Raw genomic sequence first — 18536 nt, 5'->3', positions numbered from 1 at the left:
ACTGTTTATAAACCCATTGATATAAATGCAAATGGTTATCAAGATCTAAGAATATGTACTAAATAAAGATCCCAGTAGAGAAACAACTTTAAACCAGTAATTGTAAATGAAACACAAATGGGCACACACATGATGTGAACTTAGAGGCAAAAGCAGAGACAACTACAACTTTCAATATCAAAACTATGTAGCCTTTCTGTGAAGGGTTTATATCATGAAGCCTATTAAGCCACCTCAGTAAGTGTCATGTATTCATTTGACATTGAGTAAATATGAATTTTGAAACACCAGCAATCCTCAGTTTTCATATTATCACTTTTTTTCTATTGAGGTAGAAGATTGGATGATCAATTATGAATACCAGGATTACTGAAGACATGTAGGAAGCTGTGCTTGGATGAACAGAAGTTTGCACAGGCAGTAGGACTCAAGCTGAGGCTATGGCATTATGAAGCCCTCTTCTCTTAGGGACTCCAAAACTTAATCTTGAAAGATGGTGATTGAGAAATCCAAGTCAAATGAAAATTGGGAGTGTTATCAGAGATCACAATAATAGTGTGAATAAAGCTTTCTAAAGATAGGTTCTGGTTTGATTACAAAGGAAGTAATTCTAACCTTCTTGGGAGGCTTGTCTATTGCGAAAGCAGTAACAACTTTGTTGTGGAAGGGAATGCGGCCATTGTCATCTCCTGCATGTCCATAAGGGGAAAAGGTGCTTGGAAATGAGATGATGGATTCACAAATTCTTGAATCTTCACTAGAGAGACAGTATGTTGTTTCCTTTGGAGGACTCTACCAACCAACCAGTAAATTAATCAACTAGCTCCACAAGGAGCCTCTTCATCAGAAGTTTTTGAAGGGAACTTTTTTATATATAGGTAAAATCACGATAGTATATATAAAAACAAAAGGATGCCCAAAGGACGACCCAAAGCATCCAAGAAGTATGCAACAAGCGCCTGAAGGCAGAACCAAAAAAAAAAAAAAAAGAGGGACTACAAAAAACCTCACCCATTGTTACCTAGAGCTCAACCAATCTAAAAAGTTTATTAAAGGTAAAGGCTCATCATCTATAACAACTTAGTCCAAGACTAGAAACTACAATCAAAAGAGTTTTGCAGCCTTCGAATCAACAACTCCTTATTATCAAAAGCAATTTTGTTTCTTTCCTTCCAAACTATCCAGAAGAGACATAAAAGCGGCTACTTTCCATGCCTTTTTGCGCTTCTTGCCTACAAAGGAATCATGCTATCCAAGGAAAGTCCCTCTAACCATCAAGGGTAGGACCCAAGTCACACCAAAGAGAGTAAAAAGTAACTGTCACAGAACCCTAGCCTTAATGCAGTGTATTTTGCTTCTTGGTATTCTTGACGAGTATCTCATCCTTCCATGTATCTACATTGTCCCTCTCTCTCTCTCTCTCTTGCTCTCTCTCTCTGGGGGTAATAAAATGTCAATTCACCATCAATTTGTTTATGTACATATATCATATTATAACACAGTCCAACCTCTTTGTATTATTCAGATTTCAAGAGCATTCCTCTTAGTGTTATTCAGCTTTATTGGAACTTGGTGTACAAATAGAAGTTTGATTACAACAAAGCTTCAGCCTCCTTTTGTAGATGCATTGATTTCTCAGGACAACAGAGCCTTGTTTCTTTTGTGTAGTTGTGTGTGGTATATAGAAGACATTTTATACATCAGATCTTATGTGAAGGATTGCTCATCCTTCTCATGTAATTCTAACTTAGTATTAATGAATTTTTGCTTCAAAAAAAAAGAAAAAAAAAAAAAACACGGCCCAACCTAATTCCAATTATTTATTTTTTGATAAATAAATAATTAAACTAAATTAAAGAAAAGAGCTGCAAAAAAAAGGCCCCCAGTATACAAGATAACAAACCGTCCTTCGCCACCAAGGCTCAACCACAAGCATATAGAAAGAACGTTAACAAACTCAACCAGTATCCAACCATCCAAAAAATCCAACGAAAGTCAGTGGGCACTCATCGACAAATGCCTTAGCCTCATACCACAAAAAACAAACAAACTCTCCTTTTAGCTTTTGAATAGAAAAAACCTCATTACAGAAAGCAATATTGTTCTTGCTCTTCCACACCATCCAAAACAAACAGAAAGGGATTGCTTGCCAAACCTTCCTTTACTTCTTACCCACAAAAGAACCATGCCAACTCAACAGAGTATTTTTAACCAACAAAGAAAGCATTGAGGACACCCCAAAAAGTACAAATATCAGCTCCCATTATTGTGCACAACAGTTTTTAGAAATGGACTTGGCATGCTGGATCAAATGCAGTTTGGAGGGAACGTTATCACGTATCAGATCAATTCCCATTGCAAAGCATTTTCACTGAGACAAGATTGACCCTTGTGGACATGGAGAAACAAGTCATCTTTTAAGTATAGTTCTCCTGCCCCCTATTCATGTACAGTACATTCTGAACTGGGCCAAGGGAATCAACACCACTAGATATGCATCCACTACCATGTCTAAAAAGCAAGTCTATTAGATTGCAATACCCTTCCCCCAACTGGGTGACCTTTTTGACATTTGTTGAATATAATGTATTTATAGTGTACAATCTTTCTTTCCTTTCTTAATATAGGTCACATATATGGTAGTTAGTTCAACCTAACCTTGTATATATATTTCTCTATTGTAAGAAGTTAATCATATGAATGAGAATTAAGGTTTTCTCTCTCTCTCTTTCAACATGGTATCAGAGCCAAGGGAGAAAACTTTATTCTTTCTGGTTTACTCGTGTAATTAATTCCAAGAATCCGTCCAATGACTGTGTTTCATTTCGGTCACCTTTTACATCTCCCAAAGCTTTGCGGTCAACCATATCGTAGTCAGAAAACCCTCATCACCGTTAACATTTTTCCGACGATATTTTCCGAAGACTTTTTTTCCCGGCGATATTTTCCGACACCGACCACATCATCAGGAGCGCAAAGAGGAGATCTGCAACTTTTCTCAAAGCACCGGAGCCAAAAACCGATCCACGTGCCTCCCACGCACCGTTTTTCTTCGGCAGCCTAAATCCCACGCGCCAGCGCATGGCCCACTTTCTAGTGCCAAGCTTCTACCAACAGGCTCGTCCGGCACTATCTTGCACTTCTAAGCCTCCGTCAATCCTCTCTGAACCCTGCTTCTCCATTTTTTTGGCATTTCAGCCTCCGCGGGTCTTCTTTCAGCCTCCGACGGCAGCTCTCTTCCTTGGCCAAGACCTGTGTGTGCCTTGGGAAGGCCTCTTCTTCATCTCCAGTCACTTTTCTCCTTTGTTTGGGTCCCGACATACCAGGTTCTTCTTCCACAGCTGTGATCAAACCTCCCTTTAGGGCTCTCTTCGATCCAAACGTGATTCAATCTCAGGTGAAGTGGATATGGCGACTAAAAATCCTATTTTTACATCTGTTATCTCTGGATCTCCTAATATCACATTGGAAAAATTGATTGGTAGTGAGAATTATCTCTCCTGGTCAGCGTCCGTGGAACTCTGGTTTATGGGACAAGGTTATGAGGATCATCTTGTTACACCTAAGGATGCTATACCTGATGTTGACAAAGTGCAATGGAAGAAAATCGATGCACAATTATGCAACGTATTATGGCCACCTGTTGATCCCAAAATTTTACATCATCTTCGTGCCTACAAAACCTGCTTTAAATTTTGGACTCAAGCTAAAGGATTATACACGAATGATATTCAACGATTTTATAAGGTGGTTTCTGATATTGTTCATGTGAGACAGCAGGACATGGAACTATCTACTTATATTGGCCGGATTGCATCTCTTAAGGAGGAGTTCTTAACTTTGATGTCCTTCACTAACGGTGCTGAAGCTCAACAAATATAGATTGACAAGTTCTTTATGGTGTTAACCCTCATTGGCCTCCGTCCAAATCTTGAGTCTGTCCAAGATCAGATTCTTGCTAGTCCATCAGTACCATCATTGGATGATGTGTTCGCTCGTCTCTTACGTCTCTCCTCTACTCAGACCTTGTCGACTGATGGTCCTTCAGATTCATCTGTGTTAGCCTCTCAAACTAACTCTCGAGAAGGACGTAGTGGCAATCGGGGTCAAGGATAACGTCCTCAGCGCACCTATTGTAATAAGCTTGGTCATACTCAAGATCGTTGCTATCAGTTACATGGACGGCCTCCTCGCACTGCCCACATTGCTCAGTCAACTGATCCTCTGCTATCTCGACCTGACTCCGCTGCGAGCTCCACATCTCAAATTATCACCCTTACTGGTAGTGATTATGATGCCTATCTCCGATATCTGGCAGCCACATCAGCTTCTGTTGCTCGGACTGGTAATGTCTCTGTCTGCTTTACTCAGTCTCCTTTTCTTGGCCCATGGATTCTAGATTCCGGAGCATCTGATCATATCTCTGGTAATAAACACCTTTTCTCCTCCATTACTACTACCTCTGCCTTACCTACTGTTACTTTAGCTAAATGGTTCCCAAACTATGGCTAAAGGTATTGGTTTGGCTCATCCTCTCCCTTCCCTACCTCTCCATTCTGTCCTTTATGCCCCTGAGTGTCATTTTAATCTTATTTTCATCAGCAAAATAACTCGCACTCTTAACTGTTCTATCACTTTTTCTGATAAATCTGTGATCTTGCAGGACCATAGTACAAGGAAGACGATTGGCATAGGGCGTGAGTTTCAAGGCCTCTATCACCTCACATCACCTTCATCTCCTGCAGCTTGCATTTCTCTCTCTCTCTTTCAACAACGTTCATGGATTTTCCAAAAGCAACATGGTCAAGCAAGAAGGAGATTTTGATTCATGATGGTACGGACAGCTGGGCTGGAGGCCTTTAGCTGTAATCTTGCTTTTCTGCATAGTAGCAAGTGCCAAATTATGGACATTTATTGAGATTGTAGTTAGCAAGGGCACAAATTTAGGAGGATTTAGAAAGACAGTGGGAAAATTCCTAGTTCATGATAGCCATGCTGACAAGGGATGACTCTAGCAGAGATCCAATTTGGCTGCTTGCTGCATGCAAAATTTATCATAATCAGGCAGAAGGAACAACCCAATTTGGATTGTATGGACTGTTGGGATGGTGGGCCTTCGCTGTACTCTTGGCGTCTGCATAGTAGCAAGTTCTAAATGATGGTGACTTACTGGGATTGAAGTTTGCAATGCAGAAGGATTTAGAAAGATATGATGGAGATAAATTGCAAGTTCATGATAACCATGCTAACGAGGTATAACACTAGCAGAGGTCCAAATGGACAGATACTTGCTGCATGCAAAGAGTATCATAATCAGGCATGGATATGAAAGATTATCCTCATTTATTAAGAGGAAAACATTCCACTTAATCTGTTTGAAATATTTTCCACATGGAATTGCTTCGCAGATATACATTGTTGTACCATTACCAAAAGCTTTTTAATTAAATTGGTACTTTAACTTGGTATTGGTGCTCTAGTTTACTACAGGTCTTGTCTTCAAGTCTCTCCCTCTGTTTATTCCCCCATTTATTTGTCTGTGATCTATCCACAATCTATATTTTGCCTCACCATGTGTGGGTTGGGGTGCATGTAACTTAACCACTTAAGTTTTTCGATTAAACCGGTAACTTAACAGGTGAAAAATACACAAATTTCTTTAGAATATTTGATGATTGTAAATTTCTCATTGGAAACAGGTTTCTAAATTCCCTAGAGGTATCCCTTAATCCACATGAAGTTGGTTACCCTCAGTAGGAAAGAAATTCAAATAACTTTGGCCATATGAGATAGACGAGAAGTATTCCTTAAGCACGTAAAATATGGCAAACTATTCTGATACTGATTTTATGATTTCAAGATTGTTCAACAATATCCTTACCAATTAACTTAAGTGCCAGGTCACAGAAGCAGGATGAGAAACTTGAGGAAACAAAAGTGATACAAGAAAATATTTTAATGGCAACCAAGAAAAGTAATGAAGAACAATACTAAAATGAATGGAAAGATAGACAAACATGCAAAGAAAATATGTCAACTTGTGTTCTAGGAAAAGAGTTTGAAGAGAACTTTCTCAAATGGACTCAAACATTTTTGCTATAAGTTGGATACCCCTAGGAATAGACTTTCAAGTGATAAGCCCAGTTCACCCAACTTGGGATGCAGTTGGTCTCATAATATTCCATGATTTTTGTTTGTGAATTGATTTGGGTACAAATTCTCATTTTTACAAATTCCAAGTTGTAGGAATATTCATATATACAGACATATATATATTTATATGTGTATTATGTGTGTGGATTATAGATAGATATGTGTGTGTGTGTGCATGAATATAGGCTCAAATGTATTAAAAATAATACTATTAGAACATGATGAACTGCATCACATTAAATCATACAGCATCATTATACCATCCGTTCCAATCCTCTGTCCAGAGTTTGGGTTTGTTTGCTGAATTTGGCCAAAAGGCATCACAATAAAATCCGTTGCAGGCATTTATCTGAAAAAGAATAACAAAATAATAATAATAATAATAATAATAATAATAAGACTAACATATTAATAATACTAAATCTAGGAACTCAACACATTACAAAATAAAAACCAAGAGATGTTGCATGCTAGGCTGTTTTTTCTTCCACTGCAATTTATTGGATAATGCATGCAGTATTAATTACTATTGAGTGAGGGAAAGAAAAGAGTGTATTATTCCTCAAGTAAAGAATACAGAACACATATATAGACTTCTACAAAATAAAACAAAAGGATTAAACTACCCATTATCAAATAACAACTAATAACTCTTTAACACTCCCCCTCATGCTAGGGCATATATATTACTAAGACCCATCTTAAAACATGCAACAGAAAAAAGATTTCTTCATAAAGATTTAGTAAACACACCACACAATTGATCTTCAAATTTGATGTAAGGAGTTATCATTTTCTTGCTCATCAGAATTTCTCTCATAAATGATAATCCACTTCAATATGCTTGGTTCTTTCATGAAACATCAGGTTACCGGCAATGTGAATAGCAGCTTGATTATCACCGTACATAGTCATGGGCTTTTCAAGAGAAAATCCAAGCTCCTAAAACAGGTTTGAATCCACAAACACATTATATGTGTCATAGCCCTATATCCTGCTACAGCATTAGATCTACTAAATTCTACTTTTTACTCCTCTAAGTAACTAAATTACCACAAACAAAGATACGATACCCACTAGTAGACCTTTGAGTAGGGCTACAATTCGGTGGGTTGGATCAAGTTGAGAGCTAACCCAAACTTGAAATGCATTAACCCAAAGTATGGCACAACCCTACTTCCAACCTGAGCTCAAATTATTAAACTCGGGTTGAATTCAGGTTATGCTTGAGTTGATTAAATGATGGTCAAGTTGGTCAGGTTCATACCTTTGCCATTGAAATCTATTCTGTTGTCTACACTCCCACACTGATTGGGAAAAAAAAAACCCATGAAAAACAATAATTGTCACTCCCATTGGGAATGGAATGAGGGAGTTTTCTTTGTTTGCCTATGCCTATAGCTTCTTACCCCTATTATGGATAGCCCAAAAATGAATCCTATTCCATTCCACTTTTCATGCTTGTGGAAAGGAGGGATAAAGTGCTTAACCTATTCAAATCACATTCAATCCATGCTTAACACTAAAAGTTTAAAGGACAAACAGCAAGAAGGACTCGAAAGCCACCTTTCTCATTCAAGAAAACTTGAGATAGAGATGAAAACATGTGGATTTCATACCTACAATGGAGCATATGGAAGAAAACGTATGTGAAGAAGGAGACAATGGAAGCTTTTAAAAGTGGTGGTAGCATTGAACGGCGGTGGCAGCGTTGGTCAGTGGTGGCAGCGTTGAACGACAACGACAACACCAAGAGCTAGGGCTTATGGTGTGGGTATTTTCAGTTTTAAGGGCTAGGACTTTTTACTCTCTGTTGAAGAATGGAAGACCAGAAGTAAAAGAGTTTTTTTTTTGCAAGTGATATATATATAGTCAGGTTCAGGTTACCTGAGGCATTACCCAAATTTAAATCTGGTTGAGAAAAATGAACCTAAGCTCAACCCGAATTACATAAGGTTCCCAAACCCGCCCAAACATCAGGTTAGGTCCGGGTTAAGTTGGGTTATCCCATCCAAGTTATAACCCTACCTTTGAGATACCTTAGGATTCTATGCACTACTTTCCAATGAATCTGCTTAGGTGCTCCCATGAACTGGCCCATTGTACTAACCAAAAAAGTAATGTCAGGTCTGGTGATTGTCAAACAAATGAGCTTACCCACTAGACTCCGATATCTTCTTTTATCTAAAAACACAAGATTATCATCTCCATTAAGGTTCACATTTTGCTCCATAGAACTGCCAGTTGGCTTTACTCCCAACATATTAGTTTCATTAAGCAAATCCAATACATACTTCCTTTGGGAAAACAATCTCGCATCTACTATATGCAACTTCACTACCTAGGATCCTTTGTTTGGAAGGTATTTTCCGAGTAATCTTTCACTTCTTCAATACTAGTAACATTACTACCAAAAACAATAATATCATTTACATATACAATAAGTATTACTATGCCAATTTCCATCTTGAAGACAAATAGTGAGTGGTCAAAATTACAACTTCTAAAACCAAATGATGGATGAATAGTACTCAATTTATCAAACCAAGCTCGAGGGGATTATTTTAATCCATAAATGGCCTTATTTAGCATGCAAACTCTAACTCTTGAGTCCCCTTGAGCAACGAACCCAAGTGGTTGCTCTATATAAACTTCCTCACTCAAATCACCATATAAGAGTGCATTCTTCACATTTAACCGATGTAGACTCTATCTATAATTAACAACTCAGGAAACCAAAATATGTACTAAATTAAGACAGCCATTGGGAGAGAAAGTCTGAAAATAGTCCAAACCATAAGTTTGAGCATACCCTTGAGCAACTAACCAAGCCTTCAACCGTTCTAGTTGTGCACGTTTGTGAGAGGGAATTTAGTCACATGGCATAGCAAGAAACAATCTGTTATAGTTAGATCTAGTGTTGAAACATAATTTAGAGGTATGGCTCATGGTATATATGAGATGTTATGGCTAAAGACCTTATTAAAGTAGTTAGGCTTTAGTTGTGAGGTCTAATGAAACTTTTCTGTGATAACAAAGTTGTCATTAGCAGAACCTACAATCCGGTTCAGCAGGATCGTACTAAACAAATTGAAGTAGATAAAAACTTTATCAAGAAGAAGTTAACTAAAGGATAAATTTGAACTCCTTTTGTGAAGACAGAGAATCAATTTGTAGGTATTTTAACGGAGTGTCAAACGAGAGTTTCAAAGAAATACTTAACAAGTTGGGACACTTAAGACATCTATGCCCCAACTTGAGGGGGAGTGTTGACAAGTGTTAATTGTATATTTAGAGATTTCCAGCCTTATATTTCTATTTTAGCTTTCAGATTTGATTTTAGTTGACCTTATATTGTTGGGACTAATTACTTTAAGTTTCATAAGCACAGAGCATATTTGTAGCTGTCATATTTAGCACCTTGATTATAGGGATTTGATTATTATTATTATTATTGCTGCAAATTAGGACCAAATTATAAGAAGTTGTGGTCATCATATTTTCATTATCCATAATAAGTATAGTTTGTCCTATACACTTGGTACATCTTTGACTTTCTCTATCATTTCGAGGACGTGATGGCTTCCAATCCGCTGGTTTCCCATGGATTCTCTATCATTTTGATGACAAGTGCTATATTTGCTATAAGATTTGGGCTAAAATAAACTAGTAAGGTTGGTATTTTGTTGAAAATATTCTGCAAGATTGCAGGAACAATTTATTATTTTAGTTTGAATTTTTTTGAATTTATATTTGACTTAATAATGTTATTAGAAATCTGTTGAAGATATGTAGGCAAATTTTTTTGCTTTGTTTGTTTATTTTTCTATATAAATTCAAATTTTGCAACAATGAATAGATGCAATTCTCAGTCCGAAATTTTCTATGTTTTCTATTCTTACTCTAAAAACCTACACAGTGGTATCAAAGTCAGGTTTACGCAAAAGAAAAAGAACCAAAATTGCAAGTTGATGATGTGATTGATGATGAGCCTATAAGAGGTACTAGGTCACTTATAGAAATTTATCAAAGGTGCAATATGGTTCTGTTTGAACCTACAGGGTATGATGAGGCTGTTAAGGATCCGAAGTGGATTGCAGCAATGGCGGAGGAGATCAAGATGATTCATAAGAATCAAACCTGGGAGTTGGCGGACAGACCACTACACAAGAAAACTATTGGTGTGAAATGGGTTTATAGAACCAAACTTAATGCTGATGGTTCCATAAACAAATATAAGGCAAGGCTAGTTGTAAAAGGGCATGCTCAACTATTTGGTGTAGATTTTTCTGAGACTTTTGCACCTGTCGCAAGATTAGACACCATTAGATTGCTTCTAGCACTTGCAGCACAAAAGCAGTGGAGGAATTACTAGCTTGATGTAAAGTTGGACTTTCTAAATGGCTATTTGGAGGAAGAAATTTATGTTGAACAACCTGAGGTTGTGTTGTAGATCCAGAGAAGGAATATTTGTTAAAGCAAGCTCCAAGAGTCTAGTACAGCAAGATTGATGAGTATTTGCAAAAGAAAGGCTTCAACAAGAGCATGGATGAATCAACTTTGTATATCAAAGTTATTAATGATGAACTGATAGTTGTTTCATCATATGTTGATGGTTTGCTTGTCACAAGAAGCAATGCAGAATTGGTGAAGCAATTTAAGGCTCAAATGATGCAAGCATTTGAGATGACTGATCTTGGAGAGATGGCATTCTTTCTAGGACTAGAAATTCAACAATCACAGCAAGGGAACTTCATTGGACAACTGAAATATACCAAGGAAGCACTGAAGAAATTTAACACGGAGGATTGTATGTCATTATGTACCCTTTTGGCTCAAAATGAGAAATTTAAAAAAGATGATAGTGCTGCAAAGGTTGATGAGGGATCATACAGAAGTATCATAGGCTGTTTGATGTATTTGTCAGCAACAAGACCTGATATAATGTTCTTTATAAGTCTGTTGTCCAGGTATATGCATTGTGCAAGTGAGTTGCACAATGAGGCTGCTAAGAGGGTGCTTGGGTACATCATGGGGACTTTGGATCTTAGAATAAAGTTTGAGAAAGAAGATCAGTTGGTTTTGCATGGTTTTGCTAATAGTGATTGAGCAAGACAATAGGCTTTTGGGATTCGGTGGTTGAGAGAATTTCAAGGAGGCTGGATGGTTGGAAAAAGGCTTTTTTGTTTTTGGGAAGGAGGATTACTTTAATTCAATCAAGTTTGTCCCACATTCCTACCTACTTCCTCTCCCTATTCAAAATCCTAGTATCAATAGCCTCAAAGATTGAGAAGTTGCAAAGGGATTTTCTTTGGTCTAGGGCGGGGGAAGGGAAGAAAGATCATCTTATCAAATGGGATGTTGTTTGTAGGCCAAAGAAGTTGGGAGGTTTGGGTTTTAGGAAGACTTCTTTGAGAAATATTGCTCTCTTAGGGAATTGGCTCTGGAGGTTCCCTAGAAAAAGAAATGGTCTTTGGCATAAGGTTATTGCGAGTATTTATGGGACACATCCTAATGGATGGGACGCCAACATGGTGGTTAGATGGTCACACAGATGTCCTTGGAAGGCTATTGCTCAAGTTTTCCAAGATTTTTCCCTTTTTGTCCGCCTAGTGGTGGGGAATGGGAAGAGAATTCGTTTTTAGGAAGATCTTTGGTGGGGTAACCAAACTTTGTGCTCTCAATTTGCTGGTCTTTATAGAGTGATTTTTGTGAAAAACCTCACTGTCTCAAATGTCCTTGGCAATTCCTTTCCACTGTCTTGGAATTTTAATTTTCATCGCAATCTTACTGATACAGAAATTGATCTCCTTCAGAGATTAATGTTCTCCCTTAATTCAATGTTTTTCTCTCCTTCTTTGGAAGATTCAAGAGCTTGGTCTTTGTCATCATCAAGCTTGTTTTTAGTGAAATCTTTTTTCTTGGCCTTGTCAAAAGTCTCAAATCCTATCTTGTTCCTTCCGGCCAAGTTTTTGTGGAGTTCAAAAGCCCCCTCAAACGTTAATGCCCTCGCTTGGTTAGTAGTACATGGGAAGGTAAACACCAATGACAAGTTGCAATTGAGAAGACCCTACAAATCCCTCTGTTCTCAATGGTGCATTCTTTGCAAAGGAAATAGAGAATCGATCGACCACCTTTTTCTTCATTGTCCTGTTACTATTGGACTCTGGCACAAGCTGTTCAATCTAGCAGTTTTGGCTTGGGTCCCTCCAAGGAGTATCGTGAACATGATGGTTATTGCTTTTAAAGGTTTGGGGAATTCATTAAAAGGCAAGACACTTTGGCAAATCGCTTGCCTTACTTTGTTATGGATGGTGTGGCAAGAGAGAAACAATAGGATTTTTTAGGATAAGGGGAGAACAGAAGAGATGTTATGGGACTTGCTTCTTTTCTTTTCCTCTTTTTAAGCCTCTTGTACTACAGCTTTTAACGGAGTTCCTCTTAGGTGGTGTTTGTTTTTTAGTTGAATAGAAAAAGCCAAAATATTTGGCTTTTTCTATTCAGCTAAAAGTAACCTGTTGACATCATCCAATATAACTAAAGTGAACTTGTTATCAATAGGTTCAATTTAGTCATGTTGGATGATGTCAATAGGTTACTTTTAGCTTAATAGAAAAAGCCAAATATTTTGACTTTTTCTATTCAGCCAAAAAACAAACACCACCTTAGTGTTTTACAACTCAACTGGACTGCGGTTTGCGCTTTAAAAGTTTGAGAGTGTTCTTTGTTTTTAGTTTTCTAAAGTTGGGTGTTTTCTCTTTTGCTCAGTTTTTGTTTTTGTGGGAAGGACCTCTCATCCTTCTCTTGTTTTCTTCTCTTTCTCTTGTATCTCTTCTTTCTCTTGTATCTTTTCTTCTTTTAATATAAATTTCTTCATTTTTGATCAAAAAAAAAAAAAAAAAAGATCATGTGATGATATGAGGAGCACATCAGGCTACTTGTTTAGTCATGGATCAAGTTATTTTCGTTGGAGTTCAAAGAAGTAGGAAATTATAGCTCAGTCTATTGCTGAGGCTAAGTATGTTGCAGTTGCTACTGTAGTCAATCAAGCCTTATGGCTAAGAAAGCTCATGACAGATTTAAAGATGGTTCAAGATGATGCAACTAAAATTTTTGTTGATAATCAAGTTGCTATAGCGATTTCTAAAAATCCAGTGTTCCATGGAAGGACAAAGCATTTTAAAATTAAGTACTATTTTGTTAGAGAAGTTTGAAAGAATGATGAAGTGAATTTGGTGCATTGCAATATAGAAGCTCAACTTGCTAATAATTTGACAAAGGGAGTGTCAAAATCAAGGTTTGAATTGTTGAGGAAAAAAATTGGTGTTTGTAGCAAAAATAGCAAGGAGTGATGACAAATGCTATACTTGCTGCAAGATTTGGGCTAAAATAAACTAGCAAGGCTAGTGTTCTGTTGAAAATATTTTGTAAGATTACAGGAACAGTTTTTTATTTTAGTTTGAATTTTTTTGAATTCATATTTGACTTAGTAATGCTATTAGAAATTTATTGAAGATATGTAGGCAGTTTTTTTGGCTTTGTTTGTTTATTTTTCTATATAAATTCAGATTTTGCAGCAATGAATAGATGCAATTTTCAACCCCAAATTTTTGTGTTTTCTATTTTTACTCCAAAAACCTACAACATCTTCGACTTTCTCTATCATTTTGAGGACGTAACGACTTCCAATCTACTAGTTTACAATGGATTTTCCAACATGTGTCCTTGATGTCACCTAGTTTTTAACAGTGATCACACTAAGGCCTCTTTTTTCTTGGTCGATTATCATTAGAAGGATTGGGAGGACCCTGAGCCATTAAGGTTGAACCCTCGATGACAAGTTGGTTTGTGACCCCAACATGATTTTCTTTCTACTTTTTTCTCAACACACTTCTTAGGAAACTTCCCAAATGTTCGATAAAGGTTTAGTTTCCAATATTCTACCTCGAACTTCATCCAAATTTTTGTTCAATCCTAATAAAAATTTGTAGATCCATTTCTTCTCAATGATCTTCTTGTATTTGATTGCATTCGTTGGGCAATCCCATTGGTAGTTTCAAACATGTCTAGTTGTTGCCAATGGTGAGTTAAAAGACTGAAATATTGAGTGAGAGACAACTTGCCTTGGTGTAAATCATGAAGGATCCCTTCAATTTCAAATGTTTGTACTGTGTCTTCTATATTGAAATAGGTCTCTCTTGCTGCTTCCCAAATTTCTTGCACTATTTCATGGAGCATAAAATTTTCCCCTATGCCATTGTTCATTGAGTTAATTAACCAAGACATAACCATATTATTCTCAGTCTTCCATCTTTTGAATATCAGATCTTCTTTTGTAGGTCAATGCACTGCACCAATGAGGTAGTCATCCTTCCCTTTAGCACATATGAGCATCATGACTGCATGGGACCATTGAAGATAGTTTTGCCCATTCAGTTTGTGTCCAGTAATGAGAACAACAGCACCATCTGATCCTCCATTGTTGCTTATAATAGGAGCTTCTTGAGTGGAGGTGACTACTAAGGTTGAGGAGTCCTTCTTGGTGGATATTTCACATTTGGTCATAGACAAATTAAATGGTTCAGAATTAGCTCTAATACCATGAAGAAATTTGAGGGAGAAAATATATATTGTTGGAAAACCGAAACTAATATGGAAAGAAATAACTTTGTAAAGCTGTAAATTAGCTATTAGTTGTCAATCTTTGTATTTTTAGGAAAGTAATTGTTAGGAGTTATTCAATCTTTATATTTTTAGGAAAGTAATTGTTAGGAGTTATTCTTTCCCTTTAATCAGTGATTTAGTTTCCTGATTTGAAGGATTTGTATATGTTGTAAACTCTATAAAAGAATAATCTCAATGAAAGAATATTATTCCCGTGAAACCCTATTCTTCAACTTGGTATCAGAGCTAGCAATTTCCTTGCCGAAATCCTCATTTCTCTCTCTTTCAATCCCTGTTCTCTGAAACCATGTCGGATATTTCAAACGAGTCCACTATTGTTCCTCAACCTTCTCTGAACAATCCCATCATCACTGATTCTTCAAAAATCAGTCCTACCACCTCGGAATCTCACTCTGTCCAAATCACCACGATTCGCTTGAATGGTGACAACTTTCTGAGATGGTCTCAATCAGTTTGGATGTACATTAGAGGACGTGGAACGATGGGCTACCTAACGGGTGAAAAGAAGGCTCCTGCAGTGGATGATCCGAACTATACTATATGGGATGCTGAGAATTCCATGGTGATGACATGGCTTGTGAATTCTATGGAAGAAGACATTAACTCTAATTACATGTGCTATCCAACAATATAAGAGCTTTGGGAGAATGTAAATCAGATGTATTCTGATTTAGGGAATCAATCACAGATCTTTGAATTAACCCTCAAACTCGGTGAGATACGACAAGGGGAGGACAACGTCACAAAGTACTTCAACTCCTTGAAGCGGATCTAACAAGACCTTAACCTCTTCAACACCTATGAGTGAAAATCTACCGAGGATGGACGTCATCATAAGAAGACCATGGAAGACAATCGGATCTTCAAGTTCTTGGTTGGCCTTAATGTTGAGTTTGATGAGGTAAGAGAGAGAATCATTGAAAGACAACCTCTGCCTTCAATTGGTGAAGCTTTTTCAGAAGTTAGAAGAGAAGAGAGTCAGAGGAATGTGATGCTGGGCAAGAAGGGACCTGGAGTTGCTATTGAAGGTTCAACCTTGGTTACCACAGGTGGAGGCTATAATAAAGTTGCTGCGTTTCAGCGCAAATCAGATGAAAGACCACGGGTTTGGTGTGATTTTTGCAACAAACCTCGCCATACTCGTGAGAACTGTTGGAAAATCCATGGGAAACTTGCAAATTGGAAAGGAAAAACAGGTGACAAACCAGGCCAAGCCATTATTCCTACTGCTAATGAGGCTGAGACCAGTCTCTTCACCACTGAGCAAATGGAGCATCTTCTTGCACTGCTGAAATCCAACTTGACATCCGGTACTTCTAGTGTTTCTTTGGCACACACAGGTAATGAATTATATGCTCTATCTTGTCGTTTTAAATCTACTCCATGGATAATCGATTCTGGAGCATCCGACCACATGACCAATTCCTCAAACATGTTTGAATCCTATTCACCATGTCCTGGAAATAAAAAGGTACAAATAGCTGATGGTAATTTCTCACCTATTGCAGGAAAAGGTCTAATAAAAATCTCTGAGGGAATAGATCTTAAATTTGTTCTCCATGTTCCTAAACTTACTTGTAATCTCTTGTTTGTTAGCAAATTATCTAGAGATTTTAATTGTTGTGTTATCTTCTATGAATCCCATTGTATTTTTCAGGACCGGAGCTCGAGGAAGACGATTGGCAGTGCCAGGATGATCAATGGTCTCTATTATTTCGAGGATAATTTACCTAGTAATAAAATTGCTCAAGGACTAAGTAGTATTAGTTCTCTTTTTGTTCGTGATCAAATAATGGTTTGGCATTGCAAATTAGGTCATCCTAGTTTCTCTTATTTAAAACATTTATTTCCAGTGTTATTTCAAAAGGTTGATCCTTTATCATTTCAATGTGAAAGTTGTTTACTGGCAAAAAGCCAACGTAAAACTTACATTTCAAAACCCTATTATGCATCATAACCATTTTATCTTTTTCACAGTGATGTTTGGGAACCTTCAAAAGTAACCACAATTTCAGGAAAAAAATGGTTTGTGACCTTTATAGACGACCATACACGTCTTTGTTGGGTATATTTAATGAGGGAAAAATCTGAAGTTGAAAGGATTTTTAAAGAATTTTACAAAATGATTGAAAACCAATTTCAAACAAAAATCAGTATTTTGAGATCTGATAATGGGACTAAGTACTTTAATAAAGTTTTGGAAACCTTTTCAAACAAGAAAGGAATTTTACATCAATCCTCGTGTTCTGATACCCCTCAACAGAATGGAATAGCTCAACGTAAAAATAAACACTTGTTAGAAGTAGGACGGGCTATGATGTTTTACATGAATATTCCAAAATACTTATGGGGGGATGCCATACTAACTGCTTCATATCTAATCAACAGGATGCCTACAAAAATTTTGCAGTATACCACTCCTTTGAAGTGCTTGAAAAAGGTATTTCCAAAATCTCGAATTAATTTTGAATTACCCTTGAAAATATTTGGTTGCACTACATATGTACACATTCCAAAAAGGTCAAGATCTAAGTTAGACCCTAGAGCAGAAAAATGTGTTTTTGTAGGATATACTCCTAATAAAAAGGGTTACAAATGTTTTAATCCCCTTACAAAACGTTTTTACACAACTATGGATGTTTCCTTTATGGAAAATGTCCCATATTTTACCAAAAATTTACTTCAGGGGGAGAAATTAGTGGAACCAAATTTTTGGGAAATTGTTGAACCTTTTCTTAGTGTAATTCTTGATATCTCTCTTGAAAAAGAAAATAAGGAAACTAAGCCTATTAAATCCGAATCTGAAATTGGCCTGTCAGAAGAAGAAATACTACGAATGAAAAAAAATAAAAACAATCTTGAGTCTGTGGTTTATTCAAGGAAAAAAGTCTCTGGAAGAAGTAAAGACCAGCCGATCATCCCAGCACATGGTCAACCGAAAGCCCTGGGCAATGGCTCTCTAAATGTCTCAGGTAACCCTCCTTCTATTCCTACTCCTATACATGCTTCTTCTTCTTCTGTTACTGATCTAAGTTTACCATCACACTTTGGTCCAAGTCCAGAAATATCTGCACCCGAACTTGGTTTAGGATTAGCCCTAGTTGTTCCTGCACAGGACCTTGACCTTGATCTCCCTATTGCTCTCAGAAAGGGAACCCAAGCCTGCACTAAACATCTCATTGCCAAATATATCTCCTACAGTAACCTTTCTGACAACCATAGAGCATTCACTACAAATATTTCAAAACTTGTGGTACCTAGAAATATTCAAGAAGCACTAGATGAACCGAGTTGGAAATTGGCAGTGTTTAAGGAAATGAATGCCTTAAAAAAGAATGGCACTTGGGAGGCTGTAGATTTACCAAGGGAAAAAAAAGTTGTAGGGTGCAAATGGGTGTTTACAATAAAGAGTAAAGCAGATGGAAGTGTTGAGAGATACAAAGCCAGGCTTGTGGCAAAGGGTTTTACTCAAACCTATGGGATAGACTACCAAGAGACTTTCGCTCCCGTAGCTAAAATAAACTCGATTAGAGTTTTGTTGTCCCTTACAGTAAATTCCAATTGGCCCTTACACCAATTGGATGTTAAAAATGCCTTTCTTAATGGAGACCTAGAGGAGGAAGTGTTCATGAGTCCTCCACCAAGTTTTGAAGAAAGTTTTGGAGTTGGGAAAGTGTGCAAATTGAAGAAGTCCTTAT

General features: G+C 37.2%; 1 protein-coding gene across 3 annotated transcripts in view; it reads right to left on the bottom strand.

Moving 5' to 3' along the window:
- LOC100250380 (beta-galactosidase 9) overlaps nucleotides 1-18536 on the bottom strand; it is a 152041-nt gene that overhangs the window by 69048 nt on the left and 64457 nt on the right. For all 3 annotated transcript variants that reach the window (XM_002263349.4, XM_059736995.1, XM_010652015.3), the window contains one exon: nucleotides 6414-6502. In XM_002263349.4, the coding sequence (XP_002263385.1) occupies nucleotides 6414-6502 (89 nt within the window). The remainder of the gene's footprint in view (nucleotides 1-6413; nucleotides 6503-18536) is intronic.

The sequence above is a fragment of the Vitis vinifera genome, chromosome 5 (assembly GCF_030704535.1).
Source record: "Vitis vinifera cultivar Pinot Noir 40024 chromosome 5, ASM3070453v1".
Lineage (NCBI taxonomy): Eukaryota > Viridiplantae > Streptophyta > Magnoliopsida > Vitales > Vitaceae > Vitis > Vitis vinifera.
Note: the sequence above shows the minus strand (reverse complement) of the source record. Positions and strands in the feature narration are given on the sequence as shown.